This window comes from Sciurus vulgaris, assembly GCF_902686455.1.
Source record: "Sciurus vulgaris genome assembly, chromosome: 1".
NCBI classification, from domain to species: domain Eukaryota; kingdom Metazoa; phylum Chordata; class Mammalia; order Rodentia; family Sciuridae; genus Sciurus; species Sciurus vulgaris.
The window spans coordinates 41,171,317-41,193,190 of NC_136461.1; the positions used below are offsets into that span (position 1 = coordinate 41,171,317).

Here is a 21,874-nt window from a genome sequence, read left to right on the forward strand (position 1 = left end):
ACTATTCTTCATCCCTGAAAACAGCTGCTAAAGGAAACACAAAGTACAAGAGGTACTATTTTGTCAAGTGTGTGGTGGCAGTCACTACTATAAGCAGCCCAACAAGGTCAGGAAAAAGAGCTATTGAAGGCCCTTTTCCCTGAACTTTCTTCTCTTGTTCCTAACTGAATTCTTCTACCCTGATCACTTTCTAATCCAGGTTCCATTTTCTGCTAATAACTCCCTTCTATTTTCCCTTTGCTCTTGATGTTTACACTGGTTCTCTCCAGTCTCTGGTTTTCAGTGCCATTACAAAGATCTTGGATTAGGTCTGCCTCTCTGTCAATGTCAGAGTGTAAGCCCTGCATGCTTAGCTACTATACTACTATACTATCTTCTACTATACTACCTTCTTAGACCTTATCCTATGGTATAATGATTAGAGATATTTTTTAAAAATACTCTTTTAGCCGTAGATGGACATAATACCTTTATTTGTTTTTATGTGGTGCTGAGGATCGAACCAGAGTCTCATGCATGCCAGGCAAGGACTCTACCACTGAGTCACAACCCCAGCCCCTGATTAGAGGGATTTGAAGATAGTTTACCTCGTGCAACTCTTTCTACCCTTACATTTCCAGGCTTCCAGCTGCATGGTGGAGTTTGTCCTCAGAAAGATTTTACCCTGCTTCACAAGCACTTGTTGCTTGATAAATTTAGTCTTCTTGAATTGGAATGCATTTCTCATTCTTAAACACAGCTGCCTGGTCTCTTCTCAAATACGTGAGATTGTGCTCCATTCTCAACAAGTCTCCTCAGAGATTCTTATTTTTGTTCTTCCTCTTGTTACCCTTTAGGAACCTACAGCCTATGACAGTCAAGCCTGGATCATCAGGTGGACTTACCTGCTGCAATGCTTTTTGGCAGTCTCAGAGACCAGAACCATAAGCCTTGCTGAGTGGTGAGGGAATCACACAGCATTGGCTGTTTTCATTGTACCCACGAAGAAAAGAGGCTTTCGTAATAAAAGGATTCCTGCCAAAATCCTGTTTTCCACTTACGGCTCTTACAGAAAATGGGCATAGAATCAAAGAGCATTTGTGCCAAGAGGGCCCACAAAAACCATCTGGTCTTAGCTCCTGAAGCCCAGAGATGGAGTGACTTAAGCAAGATGCACAGCTTTTTAGCTTTATCCATTGCTAAACCCAAGAAGAGATGCATTAGAATCTAAAGGGAGCCTAAAATCCTAAACATACTCCTCTGAGGCTTGCTGATTTACTTTGCTCTCCATTAGCATTTCTGACATGATTTTGTACCAAGAAAAAGAAGTGTTTTATTCAAGTCTCCCAGAGATTTCTTATTTAGGTATTTGCTATTTAGCCACTTCAAAATTATAGAAAACAAGTATGTAAAAGCATATGCTACACAACCCAGTCTAGTCAGTGGTGGATTCAAGCTGAATAAGACATCTGGGGAGGTAGCTCAATGGTAGAGTGCTCCTGGTTTCAATCCCACAAGGGCAATAATAAATAAATAAATTAGTAATGATAATGGCTACTTCTGGATTATTTTTGTGTGTAATATGAACATAAACCTCAATTTTACTGAGCTGTTCATTCATTTTTTATTTTTAAAACATTGATGTATACAGAATGGACTATAGGGGAATAAGTGTATATACAGAGAAACACAATGGTGCCTTGAACCCATGGCAATGGAAATGGAAAAGAGTACACAGATTCAAGAGCTATTTAGAAGTAGAACCACAGGACTTTCTACTGGATTAGGTGTGGAGATTAAAAAAAGATAAATCAAGAAATTAAGAAAGACACCTAAGTTTCTTGGAAGGCTAGTACCAAAACACATTTGGGGCAGAATCAAGTTTGGACATGTTAAGTCTGAGACAGGGAAATGTTTAGTAGGTACTTAGGTACACGTGTCATTACCAAAGTCTTGGCATCCCAAACCTCAAAACTAGATGAGTTCTCCAGGAAAGTGAATGTAGCAGGAGCAAAGGGCCTAACTGTTTTTGAGTCAACTTTTCTGAATATACTTCAGTTAGGTTTCTGGCCAGGCCAAGTCAAACAGAAATCACAGTCATCATCTACAGTCAATCTCATGGAATGAAAAGTCAGATTCATTCTTTAAGGATAGCTAAGAAGTAAAAAAATGGAGTATTTACCAAGCTTCAGAACTTCTCCAACTGGATATGTTTTGATTCCTTCAAAGTAGACCCTTTGACTGCCCTGCTCTAAACCATTTTGACATTTGTCTTTGGGGATATTTGTAATACCAGAATTTAAGACCCCTGGATATTTTACCAGTCTGAGTTTCAGGGGTGTTTCATGTGGTAGATTTAAAAAAATGGCCACATATTATTCCATTAAGAGGTGGCATCTCTTTCTCCACCGCTTAAAATTGTGCTTGGACAGGTAGCTTGCATTAGTCAGTGGGACATTAGCAAATGTGATGGAAATAGGCTTGAGAAGTGCTTCTGCATTGGAATATGACCTCTCTTGATTTTGGGAAAATTCTGCAACCATATGAACAAGTCTGGGCAGCCTTCCGGGGAATAAGACCACTTGAACAGAAGCCTCAACCACCCCAGTCTGATGAGCTGGGACTCCAGACATATGAAAGAAGCCATTATAGACCATCCAACCTTGGCTGGAAAGAGCACCCTGTCAACACACAGAATCGTGAGAAATAATGTTTGTTGTCTTAAGCCACTAAGTTTTGAAGTGGTTTGTTAGGTACCTCAGAAGACAATTAACTCTTAATCAGGTATTTTAAAAGTGTTCCACAGGCACAGGCAAGCTTTCTCTCATCCTTACTCTTCTTGGGGAATTTGTATTTGAACTAAAAGATGAAAGGTTAACTGAGTAATGTAAAGCAAAGCCCTTAGGTAGTAGAGGTATTTGAGGGCAGTGGAATCTTCCTAGGGCTCTCGAAATCAGAAAGCTCCACAAATGTGATTCAGGTTTCCTAGGTACATGTTCTCATAGTACCATCTATATTTCCCTCAGAGTACTTTGTAATCATATTTGGGCAATGACTTATCAATGTCCAGACTAACCATGCAGTTATATGCTTCAAGGCCAGGGCTGTGTCTAATATGCCACTGACTGTACTCTGGCACATACCAGTTACTCATTTGTTGGTTGAATAAATTTGAGTTTTGCCTACTTCATATAAAGTAAAATAAAAAACATCACTTTAAAAAGTATTTGTGTCTCACAGGCCAGTCTTTTGTTTGCACTTCCAACCTCAGCATGTTACTTGATTCTTCAGCTTTGGTAGGTAGTTATATGTATAAACTTGGGATGGGGGATCTAAAATTAATGAGATCCCAGGACACTGATTGTTGTAATTTCTTTCCCTTTCCCCAAACTATTGGCAAACAAAGTCAAACATTCCTAAGATGCTCCAGGAAACTCAATATCCAAGGAAGGAGCTGTGGAGCAGGAGTAGGTGATTAATGGGAGAGTCAGGTCTAGAGGATGCTCATCTCATTCTGTGTTACAAGCTTATAGTTATAAAGCAATTGGAAACCAATGGCTCAACTAAGGTTATTTAACTCTGAGAATCCTTGGGAGTCTATCACAACCATCAGCCCATCAACTGTGCATCTGAGATAATAATAAGAAAACTTAAAGAGCATGAGTTAGACAGAGGTGCGGTCAAATGTTGCACATTAACTTTTTTCCAGGACCATGTTGACTCACCTGCCAAATTGGAATAAAAATATCTTAGAAATAAGATATTCTAAGCACCTCCATTAGACTATCAGTACTTTACAGGCAGGGATCATTTGATTTGTTTATATTTATCTGGTCTTTAATAATGTTCAGATCCATAGTAAATACTCAGAATAGGTGAATTTCTTCTTGGAGGTGATCCAAGACCTAGTCCTGGCTTCATTGATAATAAACTCTCAGGGCGATTAGATTTCCTCTTGTTTCTTGAACTTCAACATTCCCTTCTGTAACACAGGATATTCTCTAAGTTTCCCTCCAGCTCTAGTATCTGATGAATCTATGCCCCTTCAGTAACTCTACCCCACTGCTATTCCCCAATAGAAATGCTACAGACTGAGGAAACAGTAATAAGTCACACAACACTTTGTATTTACAGATACACATGCATTTAAAACAAATTCTATAAAACAACTACAATACTGTTGCACTCACAGCCTACTTTTGCCTCTTTAAATGTCAACAGTTTTTTTAAATCGTCTTTTATTTGGATTGTTTAGAAAGATGAAATCCAGGACAAGTTGCCACTAGCACATATTATTTTGCTTGAACCTTGGTGGTTAATTGCACTATTACTGTGATTGATGAACATTGCACTGCAATCAGCTGGAAGCTGCTGCCTTCCACTTCAACAGAAATGAGGTCACAGAGCAGGGCTGGGGAATTGCCATCTCACAAGCAGTTCTGTTTGTTGCCCAGTAGAAGAGTTTGCCACTAGAACATTTAACTCTTGAGTCCATCTGTTGTGAAGATGTTTGCTCCCTTGACTGGCTCCTGACTTTTAAAGACTTTAACAGTTTTTAAGTTAAAGATTTAATCTTTGCCTGGACATTAAGTAGAAGAGACTATTGGATATAGGCACTAAAACATCCAGAGGTTATGGAGACCCTGGCCTGAAATCCTAGTACTAAGGTAGATGCCCAAAAAAGATAGTAATCATCCATGACATTGTATGCAAATTTATGGAGTAAAAAGCACATCCCAGGGCTGGGGTTGTAGTTCAGTGGTAGAGCACTGCCTAGCATGTGTGAGGCACTGGGTTTGATCCTCAGCATCACATAAAAATAAAAAAAATAAAGGTACTTTGTCCATCTACAACTAAAAAAAAAATTTTTTTTTTAAAAAGCACATCCCAAGCTGGGCGTGGCAGTGCATGCCTGTAATCCCAGCTACTCAGGAGGCTGAGGCAGGAGAATCACAAGTTCCAGGCCAGCCTCAGCAAATTAGCAAGGCATTAAGCATTTTAGTGAGACCCTGTCTCAAAATAAAAATAAAATGTACAGGGGTTGTGACTCAGTGGTAGAGAATCCCTAGGTTAAACACACACACACACACACACACACACACACACACACACACACACACACATCCAGAACCAACCCCCTGTGAAGGGAATATATATTTCCACGGAGAAGTCCATCAAGTCATGCACCTAGCATGCCCCATTTCAGTAGCATGGAGGCTGCTCAAACACTGCTTGGGAGTCAGATAAGTATGACCTGACAGAGGCAAGTGTAGGGAAAGCCAGCACTGGGCCCTGAGAATCATTGGGCATTTTCTGTTTAGACCTAGGGGATCTGGTTGCCTGGGAGACTAACTCTGCTTTCCTGAGCATGAGACATCCATCACCTCAGATTAGTCTGAGTAGTTGAGCAATTTGTTAACAGATTAGAGACATAAGTCTTTTCTCCAGTGTATCTGCAGTCTGATGGCCCTGGCATTGTATCCTAATTTGCCTCTCATGCTCGCTAGCTGTGTGATCTTGCTCAAGTTTCTTAACCTGTCTGAATCACAACTATCTAAAGGAGATGAAATATAAAATGTGGTTAAGAGCACAGATCTTGTAACCTACAACCTGGAACCCCATCTCTACCATTTACTCATTTTATGTGACTTTGGGCAAACAAGAACCTCTTTGTACCTTCATTTCCTCATCTTTTTAATTTAATTTTACTTTTGCAGTGCTGAGGATTGAACCCAGGGCCTCATGCATGCTAAGCAAGTGCACTTCTGAGTTGCACCCCTAGCTCAATTTCCTCATGTTTAAATGAGGTCAATTACAGTGCCTCCCTCACAAAGATGTTAGGTAGATAAATGAGTTAATATGTGTAAAGTGCTTGGAACAATGTCTAGTGCAGAGTAAGCATGAAATCTGTGTTAGTTGAAATGGCACTGGGATGATAATCCTGATCTCTCGGGTTTGTTCTGCTGATGAACTAAAATGCTGAAGGTGAAAAAACATATCACAGAACTGTTTGTGTCTGATGGGACCTAAGATCATGCAAATAAGACCCTTACTTTATAAGTGGAGAATCAAGACTCAGGGATGGGAAGTAACTGATCCAGAGTCACACTTGATTAGATGGCAGAGTCTAGGTCTCCTAACTGCAAGTCAATTTTGTCCTCTGCATTGCATCAAAAAAAGCAACATTTCCATAGAGATGACTCTGGATGGTTCTTTTATTTGGTCATTTGACCTGTTGCCAGCTAATTCATTTTCCTAGGACAATGAAATGCATTTGAAATAGAAAACTGAGGAAAGACTCTTTCCCTAAATACACACTGACTTTTGAGGTGGCATGTTAGTGCAGGAGAGAAGGCTGGAGATTTGGGCCATGGTTGTGAAGGAACATTTTCAGAAATAATTGCTAGTTCCATGTCATTATTTCAGATAACCCCAAATGTGTTCCTGTGTCCACAGCAAGCTGGAATCATAAGCTAATCCATTCAGGCCTCAGAGTATCTACTGTTTTGGTTTAGTTTGGTTTGGATTTGTTGTTTTCTTCAGGTGCTTAATTAAGGAGCTTCCACCAGAAATGGGCTCTTTGGTAGACACCAAGGTGTCACTCCCAGGACAAAAGGGTCGATATTGGGACCTCTGAATTCAATTTTCTCATGTTTGTCAGGGCCATGCCCCTTTTGATTTATTCTGCTTGGAATCACATTTCCCAGTGAGACTGCTCAGAAGTAACTGATAGGTGGGTTAGAGGAAAGGGGCAGGATGGGAGGAAGAACCTGTGAAGAATGACAGATATAATTTTAGGGGTATTTGACTTAAAGAAAGGGCAGGTCCTAGAGGTCATGATTCCTGTTCTCAAATTATGAGAGTATCATGGGCAGAAAGAGCTGAGGCGGTAAGATCTCTGTAGCAAAGCTGGTACAAAAGGGGTGGGAAGAGGAAGAAGAATCTACGAGAGGCAGATTCCAGCTTGAAGCAAGGAAAACTTTCTGAATCTGAGAGCTGTGCAAAGATACAGTCCCTCCCTGAAGTTGGATTTTAAAAGAAAAATTGGTTGCAGGGCCTAACAGCTACTTGTCAGAGATGGGAAGGTTTGCGACTGATTAATCAGACTAGATAAATTTAGAGATCCCACCAACTCTAAAATTATCAGGTCCTGGGAGCCTAAGATCCAAAGATCAATTTCATGGAGTCCCCATAATCAAGAACCAGCTGGAAAGCAGCAAAATCAGAAACTTATGACCCATTCTTTATCTTGCCTATATATTTTTTTTTCTCTTTCTCTTTCTTGCACTCACTTGCTTACTCTTTCATATAGCGGGTACCTTTGACATTTTGCAGGAGATAATCCTTTTAAGTGTATTTCTGACTCAGCCTTTGCTCCTTTCAGCATCACTAGAGAGTCTGAGCTCTCCAGAGATTAGTGCTGGCCTGTCACCACAGCAACTGCCCAGGCCCTGTGGGCATCCGTTGTAACAAGCATGGGACTTTGTGAGCCAAAGCTTGACTTGTGGTAAGAGAAAACTCCACAGGGAGTCTGATATGAAGCAAGAAGATTGTACTTTGGGAAGTTTTCTTTAATAGGATTAGCTGTAGAGGTAGGCCTCACTTTACACATTTGGCCAGCTCCTGAAAAGTGTGGGTGTGTGACAATTTTTAGTAAGTGGAGGAAATCTTATCATAAAGGCAGAAAGTAGACTCTTTTTACAAGTCCCTGTGTTGAATCCTCTTCATAAAATGGAGTTTTCATTTGTAAAGGGCATCTCCACCCATGCCATGACCTGTGCTATTAGTCTAGTACTGAGTGTCTGTAATTGGGGCCATCTGCAGAGAACCCCCTGGGGGATGGCAAAGAACAGCAGCGACTCAGCTTCCCCGGGGGGCTGGGAATGGACACTGTGTAACAGGGAGAAGCAAAGTGCATGTAGGGGCAGGATAGGGGAGGCCTGGAGAGTGGGCATTGCCTAGCATGAGCAGTTCTGCTGCAGCAGTGGTGGGGTGTCCGAGAGACGCGTATTCTTGGAGGCACCCAGCACAGAGGGGTCTGTGTCCAGCGAATCAGACATCTTATCACAAATGGCATCCACCAGGCGTTCGAAGGCCTGCCTCACACTGATGTTCTCCTTGGCACTGGCTTCAAAGAAGTCAAACCCTAGAAGAAAAGAGACACAGGTACGTATTTTCCCCATTCCTTCAGGTGGAACCTTTTTGTGCCCCCAGCAGAGTACTCAGGATCAATATGGCCAGCACTCAGAAGTGCAGTGAAGAGGCCTAATTCCACAGGCAGAGGATATGGCTTGAAGGAGACAATGTAGACCAGGGGTTACCTGCACTGGTTGAACAGACAGACAGGTCTTGGCGCTACTGTTGACCCAGCTATTTAGTCCCAGGCAAATCACTTATTCTCTTTACAAACTGATTCCCTGGGTTGTAAATAGTGATAATTGTAACTACCTCACAGTTATTTCAAGTAGGAAACAAGATAATGTACATGAAGTATACGGCTCTGTGCCTTGCACAGAAAGGGTGTCATTAGTTGTTTGCTTAAATATGAGTGCAGAGCATGTCAGACTTCTCAAAGCATTTAGCACAACCATCATCTCGTTTGCTCTTCATGTCACCCCTGGGGGAAGGAGTGTCAGTGAGAACCTCTCTGTATCACTAATATAGACACTGTGACCTAGGAAATTAAGCTGGCTTGCCCAAGGTAAGTAAAATCACCAGTATGAGAAGCCTCAGTTTGGAACTTTCGTGGGGGTACCAGGGATTGAACTCAGGGGCACTCGACCACTGAGCCATATTTCTAGCCCTATTTTGTATTTTATTTAGATACAGGGACCAAGTTGCTTCGTGCCTTGCTTTTGCTGAGGCTGGCTTTGAAATCAAGATCCTCCTGCCTCAGCCTTCCCTGAGCTGCTGGAATTACAGGTGTGCGCCACTGTGCCCAGCTAGTTTAGGACATTTTTGACCATTTTCCTGCCTCTCACTCACCCCAGCCTGACCAGTTCTACTCTGGGCTCTGGTAGGCAACCCAAGAGCCACAGTGAGCTGGGCATGGTGGTCCATGCTTGCAATCCCAGTGACTCAGGAGACTAAGGCAGGAGGATCAAAAGTTTGAGGCCAGCCTCAACAACTTGAGACCCTGTCTCAAAATAAAAAAGGACTGGGAATATAGCTCAGTGCCCCTGAGTTCAGTTCTTAGTACAAAAAAAAAAAAAAGAAGCCACAGTGAATAAGTGAATCTTATTTGCCCTTTCTACCCACAAACACACTGGCTTATCTCCACTCAGTGAGGTTCCTCCTGCCTAAAGCCTAAAGCCCACTAAAATGATTCTATAGATCTCTCCTTCCCCTCAAAATCCAACAAAAGACCCAGGACAAACTGCCTGAGGTGTGCCACATTCTTGTCTGTTTTTTTACTTTGAGATCCTTGACAACTCTTCTGTGACAATGAATAACACTTGGTTGTCCCAAGAGAAACAATCCAAGGCCTTCCTTGGCCATGTCCCACCTGAGGAATCCTGACCAGCTTGATGGCAGCTCTCAGAAGTATAAACTGCCCTTCCCATCATGTCCCCAGGACAGCCCACTCCCTCCTCTTTTCCTTCCTTCTTTCCACATCTTTTCTTCATTTCTTTTCAAAAGCCTCTCTCTTCCCTTTTTTCTTTTTCTTTTCATTTAGCTCCTTTCCCCCTTATGTTCCTTGAACATTCTGTTGAGCATCTACTATATGCCAAAACCCTATGTTAGGAGTTTTAAAATATCATCTTACTTAGTCCTCACAAGAACCTGTTGAGTAAATATCATCATTTCCAATTTATAAATGAGAAGATGAAGGCTTCAAAGTATTGTGTAACTCATACATGTGGTTGTGTTAGTGGAAATCAGGTTTAGACCTGGGTTTGCCTGACTCCAAAGTCTATACAGAGCCCTGCCTCTCATTTCTTCCTCTTTCTCCCTTTCACTTGGCATTCTTTCTTCTTAATCATATCTTTTTTCTTCTTTCAAAGTCTGTTTGTTTTGATCTAACTACCACAGTGTCTGAATCTGAGCGAGTCACTGTACCTGTCTGAATCACTTAACCTCTCTGATTCTCAGACTACTCATTTGTCAAGTAGGAATAATAACAGTCTTCCTACTGAGAGCAGTTGGGAGGATTGAGTGAGGAAATGGATAAATTGCTGTACAAAAGTTGCCTGTTATAACGAGTTTCTTTCTGCTCTACTTTCATCTTGCTCCTCTCACCTCTGTATCTTTCTCCCTCTTTTATCATCTTTTCCCACAGAGGGGGATCTCTTTCTTCCTCTCTCCTCCTGCTTATTATTCCACCATCCACAGAGAGGCCTGAAGCCCTAGGTACAAATGAGGCTCCTCTTCCCTCAGCCTTCCCAGCTCGAAGGCACTCACAGCTCCTGCCAGCCCACATCCAGCTGCTAGCCTCTCCTGTGGCTGAGTTTCTGACCTGAGAAAGGCAAGCTGCCGAAGTGCTTGCTAATTGTGGACATGTGACAAAGAAGAAGGCAGCTCCTGGCTCATTATCCTCAGCTTCAGAGACCCTTAATGAATACCACAAAAATCCACTTCTTGGTCTTTGACTGGCTTATGGCAAGTGGCAGTGTTTGGGGGTGTGGAGGGGAGTGTATTGCTCGCCTAGGAAAGGGGCAAACAGGTAAAGCAGTAAGTAGGTTTTTGCCATCGGTATGGATGAAAGCAAGAGCACAGGTCAAAGCCAGAGGCACCAATTCCTTCTGAGGAATTGACACTGAGGGAAAGACAAGCCACACTGGGCAGGTGGGCAGTGAGAAAAGGCCTGGGAGTCAGCCTGGATTTGAATATAGCCTGTCAGTTACTAGCTGTGTGACCTTGGGAAATTGCCTAATTTCAGTCTCCATGTCCTCTTTGGTAAAATGGGGTGAATGCTACATACCTCACAGGGTGTTAATGAGAATTAAATGCACAAAAGTATGTGAAGTGATTGACGTGGAATACAAGGCAATTATCCTCCCCATATTTTCCCCTCCCACTTTAGTCTCAGCTTCTCTACCTTTCCATTGTCTTTGGGGAAGCTCTCTTGCTCTTCATCATTCAGAGTCAATCAATAAACCAGTTCTTATCCAACACTGACATTGCACCAGGTTTGGTGTTGAGTGCCAGGAACATGGAGAGATCGAATCTACCTGTGAAGAAGCCACCTTAATAAGAGAGCCACTCCTCACTGCTGGCTGCGTTGATCTTAATAGTGCACAAATGCAATTTTAGAAAACCTTGTGAGGCGGGTAGGCCAAGGCAGGGCTTATCACTTGTAACTTGCAGATAGAAAAACTGAAGCTCAGAGATGGGGCATAAAGGAGGGGTCTATCTTTTATGCCTCTTTGTCTCGTTCAGTTGGAACAGCGGCAGAAGGAGGCATAACATTCTAACACAGAAGAACCAGAGGCCATACAGGAATGCAGGAGAGGAAGGGAGTGGCAGGGGTAGGGAGGGGAAAGAAACTTTCTGAAGTTACTGGGGATGTGAGTTTTGACATCAGAACTGAGCAAAACTCTTCACCTAGCTTCTCATTCTTCAGGACCCAGCTTCAGTGTCACTTAATTTCCCCCGTGCTTCCCTCTGCCATAGCTCTCGTTCCCTTGTGTGGTAAAAATCCATCTGGCTGGGAGCTCCCTGAGCAGGGACTGTGCCAGTCCTCATCGGAGCTCTAGCACCAGCAAAGTAGTAGGTGCTCCGTGAGTATTTGTTGAAAGGAAGAGGTAGGAAGGAGCATGGAGAGCATGGTTGAGAGGATACAGACACCGGGAGTCATGAACACTCAGCTCAGCATGGCAGATCCTGTGCTGGGCCCTGGGGACCCTGAGGTGAATCACACACATTTCCTAACCTTGAGGAGCTCCTAGTCTAGTGTGGAAGAGAGATACTTTAACAACATTTTAGAGGTTAAGTGCTGAAACAGTAGGAAGGCAAGGGATTTCCAGGATACAGAGGAACCTCCTAACCAAGCCTGGGGGCCAGGGAAGAATTCTCCAAGAAATCGAGTTATCAGCTAGATTAAGACGAATATTCACATGAGCACATACACGTGTAGCACACCAGGCAGGGGAAACAGCATGAGCATAGATAAGTGGGCAAAAACACAGCATTGATACATGCTCGAAGGAGACGAGTAGTTTATTATCATTACAGCAGAAAACCCAAAATGGTGAGGGATGAAGAGCTCATACATCACGCCAAGGAGATGACTTCACGGACATCTCAAAAGTACCCCAAGTACTGAGAACTCTAATTGAAGTTATCAGCTCAAGGGTCTAGTCAGGTCAGGGATCTCTTTTACTTAGCAGAATAACTCCCAATGCACCCCCACCCAATTACTGTCAGACTCCTGGAAGGCCCTTCACCAGTAGGCCCAGGTGGTAACCTTTTCCTCAGGTTCATTAAGAAAGATTCTATCTAGTGAGGCTAGAAGTTGACAACCAATTAAGCAGATTAGCCATTCCTTACCCTCATTCCTTTCCTTCCTCTAATTGACTTCAGAACAATGGGATTTCTGCTGTCTCAAATTCTGCCCAATTCTTAACTCATTCTGAGATGCTTCCCTGCCCCCAAATGAGTAAAATGTCTACCTTTCCTGGCCAAAGGCAGTTGTTATAGATCCACAGATTGTGTGCACATTGCCTTCTTCTGAACCTGACCTCAGATTTTATTCAAAAATTTGCAACTAGCTAAACTCACCTCTCCTCATCCCAACACTGCTCCAGAACATGTCTCTGCTATTATTGTGTTCAAATCCTTTCTCCATCCTACTCTGACACCTCCTCATCTCCATCTTTGTCAACCTTCAACTCACAATCCTCTTATCACTGACAATTTTGGCAAGGGACTTACTTCCTTTCTACCCCAGGCTTACTCTTATTCTCAGGTACTTTGAATTTCATGTGAACAATCTGTCCAATAGCTTGGTCTATTAATTTCCTGACCATTTAATGTCCACTGCCCTTTTCCACTTTGCTTCAGCTATGCCCTGTGTTATAACTTGAGTTATTTTGACTTGGATTTGCATCTTTGGAACTGAAAGAGGTTTGATTAATTTCATATCAGTCAGTCTCACTGGCTCAAAACTCGAGTCCCATTAGTTAGTTTTTCATCACTATAGCAAAATATTTGACATGTTACTTATGAAGAAAAGATGTTCATTTGGTTCACAGTTCAGGAGGCTTTATGGTGAGGGCTACCTGTTAGCTGCATCATCTTATGACCAATAACAGTGATGGGAAAGTGTGTGGGAGCAAGAAAATTATATCTTGAGCCAGGAAGAGTGAGAGCTGGGTGGGGCCGGGCTTGCTACTTTTATGACAACCCTCTCAAGAGAACTCAAGAGTATCCTGAGAACTTCCTTCCAAGAGCACACCACCAATGATCTGATCTTCCACCTGGCTCCACCTCTTAAAGTTTCCACTACTTCCCAATTTTGTCACCCTGGGGAAAAACTCTTCCATCACAATGGATGCTTGGAAGACCTTCAAACTACATCCATATCACAGCAACCCTGCATGGCCTGGCCTCTGTATACTTCTGCAGCTTCATCTTTGGTTCAATATGTGCATATAATGTACCTCTGTCCTGTAAGCACCCCAAAGCACTCTGCACATTGTTTCAGTCAGATTTCAACCAAGGAAATGGCATCTGGATTAGCATTTAATCCAGAGGGCATTGGTTATATAGGTGATGGAAGAACTGAGAAGATGAACAGAATAGAGGAAACCCAGAGATTATCAGTGGGAAAAGTAGTATTATTGGAGGTAAAGAAAGTTGGAACCAATGGAGTAAGAGTCACTGCTGAAGTAGCCATCCAAGGCAGCAAGAGAGGGAAGGTCCATGTTCCCCCTTTTACCCCAAGACCAATTACCTACCCCTTAGCTAAACTCAACCAGAAGCCACAGTCCATAGGAGTAGGAAGCACAGCCTACAGGGCTTGTGTTGAGGAGGACAAAGTAGTTTCAGGAACTCCAATTCCAGGAAGCATAATACTTTACAGTTTCTGCATCCATGTGCCCTTCAGAAAGGGGCTTCTCATCCCTATCCTGGATCTGTTTGGGGATGACTCTGGTCAGAGCCCAGGGTGGCTAGTAAAAGGGAAGCATGTTTCTGCCTACAAGGAAAAGAGAGTGTTTAAAATGTGGTTTTGAAACACATGTATACTAGCATAGTGTAGTGGGAAAAGTGTCCCCAAAATAAGAGTTGGGAGAGGGTTTCAGGAGAGAGACAGAACGGGAGAAGGAATGATAACAAACAGTTTAAGGACTGGCACAGGTATCTACTCAAAGAATATTGAAATTTTCTCTTTAAGATTTTGTTTCTGGGACTGGGACTGTAGCTCAGTGACAGAGCGCCTCCCTAGCATGTGTAAGGCACTGGGTTCAATCCTTAGCACCACATAAAAATAAAAAAATAAAAGCATGCTGTCTATCTATAATTACAAAAAGATTAAAATAAAAAAGATTTTTGTTTCCCTGGTCAATAAATTTCTTAAGGGCGGGGAACCCATTCACCTCTGTGGCCCCAAGATCCATCATGCATTCAGTGACTGGCAGGTTATGCACTGTCCAACCTACAAGAGATTTTACATCTCTGCCTATTGTCAGTTGGCTTGTTGTGCCTCCTTGTGGGAGGAATATTATCTTCCACTCTATCAACATTAGGTGGATGATATGACTTGCTTTGACCAATGGATATGGGCAAAAGTGATGTGACCCAAGTCCCAACAGAAGTGCGTAGTTTACCATTCTGGATTTGATCCCAGAGTAATGAAACATGAGGAATGGAGTCACAACTGACACATAATGTGAGTGAGAAGTAGACCCTTTTCATGTAAGTTCACCTTGTTGTTTGTTACCACACCATACTCTAAAGAAATATCACTAATATTGTGACTGATGATGAAAATTTAAATAAAAACCATGTCAGGCTTTGTGGGAAACACTATTGGATGACACAATAACAACATTAAGATTTGAGTCTATAGGCTGAGTTTGAGTACTGAGACTGCCATCTACTACTAATACAGCATAAAAAAGTTACATTATGTTAAAGTTCAAAAATAGACATGGGGTGTAGCATGTGTGTTCAGTGTGTGCAAGAAACATGAATGTTAAAGTTCAAAAATAGACATGGGGTGTAGCATGTGTGTTCAGTGTGTGCAAGAAACATGAGAGGTCTGTACTCAGTTTCTTCATCAGTAAAACCAGTGACTACTGCACTGCTGGTAACCTGCAACTGTACAGGTACAGACACTGCACTACTATAACTGATGATAATGCCACATAACGAGCTGGGCGTAAGAATGAAGGGCACAAGAAAATTGCTATGAAAGCACATTGTGATTTATATCACTGTTAGTTATTATCCATGCCTACTGGGTCTTTGTTCCTCTTCAAGTAGGCTCAGTGATACAAGGTTTCTAGAGTTCATCTCAACTCCCAAAATATTTAATGAACACCTAAAATAAGCAAGGCAAAATAAAGAGGTTCTGTGGGGTGAGTAATAAGTAGGGAAATTGTGTAAATCAAAATGAAATTAAAGTTGAATAGATCTAAATAGACCTACTCATTCAATTAATCCAAACCCCTTGTTTTTCAAACGGACAAACTGAGAACCAGAGAGAGGAAGCAAGATGTTCAAGGTCAGAAGCAAAAATCTCCTAACTCCTAGTCTGGGGGCACTTTCTCACTACACTAAGCTGGTATGCATTTCAAAACCACATTTTAAACACTTTCTCTTTTCCTTGTAGGCAGAAGCACATTTTCTTTTTCGCTAGCCTCCCTGGACTCTGGCCCGAGTCATCTCCAAACACATGGAGTCAGAGACCCTTCAATGTTCTGCTTCCTGTAATAGGAGGCCCTGAAACTACTTTGCCCTCCCAAAGATGCCCCTGCCTCAACATCTCTAAGAGTTCACCCAGGATCTAGGAAGTTGGAGAATATAGAAGGGCTGCTGAGTGAACTGAAAAAAGCCAAAAGAAAGGAAGGAGGAATTCCATAAGTCAGAGAATCTCATACAGCAGACCACTAAAACTGAATACCCGGAATAGTAAGCACATGGATAGGGAATGAGGTGAGGATGAGGAAGGCTGAGCATTCTCCCTCACTGTTCCTAAATCTGATCACATCCTTGCAAAATTCTTTAACACAATCAACAAGACTTGGCATGATCCAACCCTGCCTGTCTCTCTGTCCTATCTCATACTACTTCCCCTGAATTCTTTAGTTTGAGACCTGGCCTTTTCTCAATTTCATGAATACTTCAAGCTCTAGCCCACATTATTCAGACTGTTCTCCCTTGATTCTCACTCTTTGCCTAGCCAACTCTTCCTTATCCTTACCTTCTCAATTTAAGGGTTACTTTCTCAGGAAGACCTTAGTTTTCCAGCCTAAAATTAGGTTTCTCTTTCACTTTCTTCTCAGCACATGTGATGGACTTAGGTTATTTTTACCTGCTCACCAAATCCTTCCTTCTGCGAACCACCCTTTAAATGATTATGTCACAATACTTGCCACTCCAGTCAGTGGGATGAACATGTGACTTACTGATGATCAATCATAGTTTTTCCTGAGAATGATATATGGTGGTCAAGAGAGAAAAGGTTTCTTTTTATAGCAGTGGGGGAGATATGAATGTAGAGCCACTTTCATTCTTTTTTATTTTATTTTATTTTATTTTTACAGAGTGCATTTTGATTCATTGTACACAAATGGGGTACATCTTTTTGTTTCTATGGTTGTGCACAATGCAGATTCATATCATTCATGTAATCATACATGTGCATAGGGTAATGATGTCTGTCTCATTCCACCATTTTTCATACTCCCACCTGCTCCTCCCTCTCATTTCCCTCTATGTAATCTAAAGTTCCTCCATTCTTCTCTCACCCCACCCCCACAACTTTCATCCTTCTTACTCTGGTTATAGAAGGAAGTCGAGGGGATATGTCAAGCCGAGAAACAAAGTGCGATTGAGTCCTGGGTCTAGTGGACTTCCTAGTTGCATGAGCTGATAAGTTCTATTTTTTTTAGAAAACTAGTTTGATTTGGAATTTTATCACTTGCAATAACAAGAGTCCTAACAAGCAGAACTTTCCACAACCAACATCTTTTTTGAGATATAATGGACATACCACACAATTCACCCATTTACAATTCTTAACATGCTTCTATGTTTATTTATTTAATTATTTGTTTGATGTCCCTTTCCCCACTAGTTCCATGATGGTAAGAATTACAATTGTTTTGTTCACCGTTATATCCTGAGTGCCAGGGCAGAACCTGATACAGAGTATGTGTTCAATAAACATTTTTCAACAAATAAGTGAAACATATGAATAATTATCTACCCTGTGCTGGATGCTTGAGATAATGAAACAAATCAGACATATTTCCTGTTCTTAAGGTCTAGGAAGAAAGAGAAATATGTAAATAGGCAAATTCTGGTAAGCAATAGAGGAAAGTTCAGGAAGTTGTTTAGAACAGGGATGGGTAACCTTGCTCTGCCCAAATCTAAGCAATTCATTAAGGCCTTCTTCAAGTACCTCCTTAAATTCTGCACTAAGAATTAGCTCACTTTCTATCTGCATTCCTGTGTGCTGGCAGTATCTCAGGGGACTTTGGATTGAAGATATAATGGGATAAACTGAAGTTATCCAAGTGTGACCTTTACCACATGCTTACTGTTCTGTGAACCAAGAGGAGGCACTTTCTGGAACCTGAGAACCTTTGTGATAGACTAGGAACAGCAAAACCCAAGATGACCCAACCACCCCATTTATTAAGCCCTTACAGTTTGCTAATTTCTATTCCAGTCCACTTTGGAGAACAAGGATGGGGAGAAAGGGTGTCCTAGAAGAATAGGACACATAACATGACTCTCTCTCTCTCCCTCTCCCTCCCTCCCCCTCCTCCTCTCCATCTCCTCTCTCTTCTAATACACATAATACAAATATATAACACATAATTCACATTTTATACCATAGTGTTTACTGACCTAAAAGCCCAAATATCTGTACTTCAGAAACTGTCAGAGAATATAACTTTATGTTCTCTACTCCTTAATACTTACAACATTTAGGGTGTGACAAATACATAGGGAGACCGGCTAAAAGTCCAACTGTCCATCTTTTCCCCTAGAGAAAATTTTCATGTATTCTACAGACATGGAACTCTTTCTCTAAGGCCATCTTTCACTGAATTCCAATATTTACAATAACACAAAATAAAAACTGCTCTTTTAGGCAAAGGTAGATATGGGTTCTACTGTGTGGTCACTGAAACATGCCTGGGTACCTAGGAGTCAGTGGAGTATAGGAACAAAATGCTCCAATCTTGGCGAAACTATCACTGAGCTGCATTCACAAACCACATAGTTCTGCCTCTATGTACGGTTACTTTTGTTGTGAATTGTATTTTGGTGAGAACTATCAGTTTACATTGAGAGAAACGTTAAGAAACAATCTGTGATGTTCAGTGCTGTTGGAAGGATGTGCAATATCAAGGACACAGTCACATTCAGTATACAGAGTCTTCTTTGTAGTTACTAATGAAGAGCAATGCTTCTCTGGAGTAATAGGTTCGTTTTTATATTAAGGACACTTAATATAACAGATTAAGTTTCCCTCTTTGCAATGTTCTCTAGGAAGTTCAAAAGCAATATTTTGGCCCAGCTCTTTCAAGTGCTATATATATATCTGTGATGGGCTGACAGATCTGACTCCATGAGAATGTTATAGGACAGACTCTAAGGGAAGTGACTAAACAGACTCCATTTTGCTCTGAGACTCCATGTTATGTAGGAAATAAGCTTCTCCCATGGGAACACCCCGCCTCCGTGCCCTTCATCAGTTACTTAGTGTGACATGTTTAACAATACAGAATGATAATTCCTGTGTAAAGAAAAATTGCTCTCTTTTGATTCCTATTGCTCCTAAACAATATACCATGTGAACAGTGATTGTGTGGATGTTAGTAACCATTCTTTAGTTTGTACTAGGTAAGGGTCATTTTGACCCACTTCCCCCTCCTCGAAGATCTCATGATGTTAATGTGTAATTTTGAATCATAGCAACAGACACTTTGATTAATGTGATTTTTGGTATAAGAACCCCTACAACCTGTGCTTGGGGCTGTTCTCCCAATAGCCATTTTTTGGGGCATTGTGTGAGACAGTCAGCTGGCCAACTTAATTAAGACTCTCAAATTTGGACTTCTCAGTGATGATCGGTCTGTTCTTAAGTTGTGCCCCATAACATACCTTATTCTTATAAGATATATTTATGAAACACATATATATTCATACATATATGCACACATACACACATGCATCTTGCACATACCAAGCTGCTCTGCAAGGAGCCGGCCCTTCTCAGTGGGAACAACTCTCTCTTCTTCCATGTCACATTTGTTCCCCACCAGAATAACCTGTGCATTGTCCCAGGAGTAGGTCTTGATCTGAGTAGCCCTAAAAAGAGAGAGAAATATGCTATAGATGGAAAGTTTGTGTCCCTCAAATTCACAAGTTGAACCTAAACCTCCATGTAATGGTTTAAGAGGTGGAGTCTCTGGGAGGTAATTATGTCATGAGGGCAGAGCCCCCAATAAATGGGATTACCATCCTCACAAGAAGAGACTGTGTGTACTCTCTCTTGGCCAGGTAAAGATACAATCAGAAGGAGGCTATCTCTAGACACTGGATCTACTGGTACCTTGATCTCAGACTTCTTAGTCTTCAGAACTGTGAGAAATAAATATTTGTCATGTAAGCTACTGATATTCTTGTTATAACAGCTCAAACTGTCTAAGACACACATCCTCCTAGGTTGGAAAGAGAATCTAAAAGTCTGAGAAGCAGTTTCCCTTCCACAAAACTAGCGAGTTACTGCCAATTAATTTAGCTGAGGACACACACACACATACCTGACCATGCTGACTGTCACAGATGCTGACCCCCAAGTATTGGCTGCAAACCTCACCTACCTCTTTGGAGTTCTCTAATATTTGATCAACCTTCTCACTGGGCAGAGAGCTCACTTTTGTAGTCAGATAATGTGTATCTGACTACAGTGTGTCCTTTCTTAAAAGCCTTTTCTGTTCCCAGACTAGCTATGGTCAAGTCCAGGTTCTTCAGTTCAAAACTATTCTTGTCTGGTCTCTGCAGGCTCACTGTACCTCATCCTGCCTCACAAACCTCACTCCTATTGCTGTGCCATTTCCTACAGTAGGAATCCCTACTCCAAAGCCCAGCGCTGATCTCAAAGTGCCTTAGAGGGAGCCTTCTAAGCTTTTCCTAGAGCTAGCTAGCCTCCTCCTCTGAGTCATAAATCTTCACTGAGGCCTAAGATCATGATTATTTGTAGAAACCCAAACGTTAACAGTGGTTTCCTTCATATAGGATGATTATGAAAAAAATTAAAATATGTGTCAAATGTTTGTACTTAAGTTTTTGAAAGTAAACATGCATTATTTCTAAAATTAGAAACAAAATTTTAGCAAAGAGAATAAAGTAAGATCCTAAAATTATAGACATATCTTTTTGTGGGGGATGGATGAGTTTCTGTCCCAACCACCTCAGCAGGTGAAAATGATTGCTTCCACCTTTGGTCCCCTGTACCTTCACCAGGGCACCTCTTATACTTGGTTAAATTTATCTGTCTCTTCCTTAGGGCAGGAATAATTCTATTCATCTTTGGGATGCCAGCACAGAGAACAGAGCAGAGAAGGTGTTGGTGAATGTCTGGTGAGCAAATGGATCAGCAGGGGGTTAATCCTGAATCATATCCTGACACTGAGACTCAATACTTGAACCCTAACTGCAACCTACACCTATTATTGAACCTGCTCCTAAAACAGGTCCCATCAACAACCTTCTCATCTATGATGAGGAGCCATCCCCTTTAAGGATGGAACTCACTCAACCACCATTTGTTGTAGGTCCACAAAGATTCAGGCCTTATTTGGGCACTGGGGCTTTGATGGCAGAGGGGGACTAGGATCTAGGAGTCATCAGACTCAAGGCAGGTACCTGAAGTCAACTCTCCTATCTCTCCATGCTACTCTTCCTTTTATCTTCCTCCCTCCTCCCACCCCATCCTCTCAGCTCCCAGATTAGCAACAAGCTCAGGTTATTCTTGGAGAAGTCGTCACCAGGTGTTAAAGTCACTGTGTTCCTGAGGCAGAATGAACAGAGACTGATGGAGGGGAGGAAAGAGGTCAAAGCTTACAGGGAATGAACAGTGCAGACACTTAAAGAGCTAATCAGTCTGTGGGAGGTGTGGTGAGAGAGAAAAAATAAAGAGGAAGGAATGGGGAAGAGGAGAAAAATTGTAACTGAAGAGAATAAATAGAAGAGGAAGGGAGAAGAAGAAAAGGAGAAAGAAGGACAGTAGAGGGAAGGAGTTGTTAAAAAGGAAAGGGAAGAAAGGGAAAAGAAGAAGATGACTGAGAGGAAGAAAGCGAACACAGGTTCCCAGGAATTACACGGCATCTTGGAATGTTGGTCACAACAGAGGAGTGGAGCAGGCAGCCTGCAAGATCACACTCAGTTCAAGGCTCCAAGTAGCCAACAAGGCTTCACATAGTCATGACAACTGCTCCTTGGGAAGAGAGAAGTCTTCAAGGGGCCAGCTGCTATGGTTTAGGTGTAGTTTGTTCCCAAAGAGTTCATGCATTAGAAGACTGGCTTCCAGGGTGGTAATGTTAAGAATTGGTGGACCTTTAATAGGGGGGGCTTAGTAGGAAATAATTAGATCATTGAGGGTACTACCCTCTGAAGGAATGGATATAATTCTTGAGGGACTCTGATTAGTTCTTTGTGAGAAGGTTGTTATAAAGGAGCAAGACCAGGCCCTCCCCCATCTCTCTCTGGC

The 21,874-nt window shown here is 41.9% G+C and overlaps 1 protein-coding gene across 1 annotated transcript in view; it reads right to left on the reverse strand.

Moving 5' to 3' along the window:
• Positions 1-1,632: 1,632 nt before the first annotated feature.
• The window catches only part of RAB3B (RAB3B, member RAS oncogene family), a 70,765-nt gene continuing 50,523 nt past the window's right edge, over positions 1,633-21,874 (reverse strand). Inside the window, exons 4-5 of the mRNA XM_079110358.1 lie at positions 19,346-19,470; positions 1,633-8,125 (exon numbers count right to left, since the gene is read on the reverse strand). Coding sequence (XP_078966484.1) covers positions 7,938-8,125; positions 19,346-19,470 — 313 coding nt within the window. The 3' untranslated portion in view covers positions 1,633-7,937. The remainder of the gene's footprint in view (positions 8,126-19,345; positions 19,471-21,874) is intronic.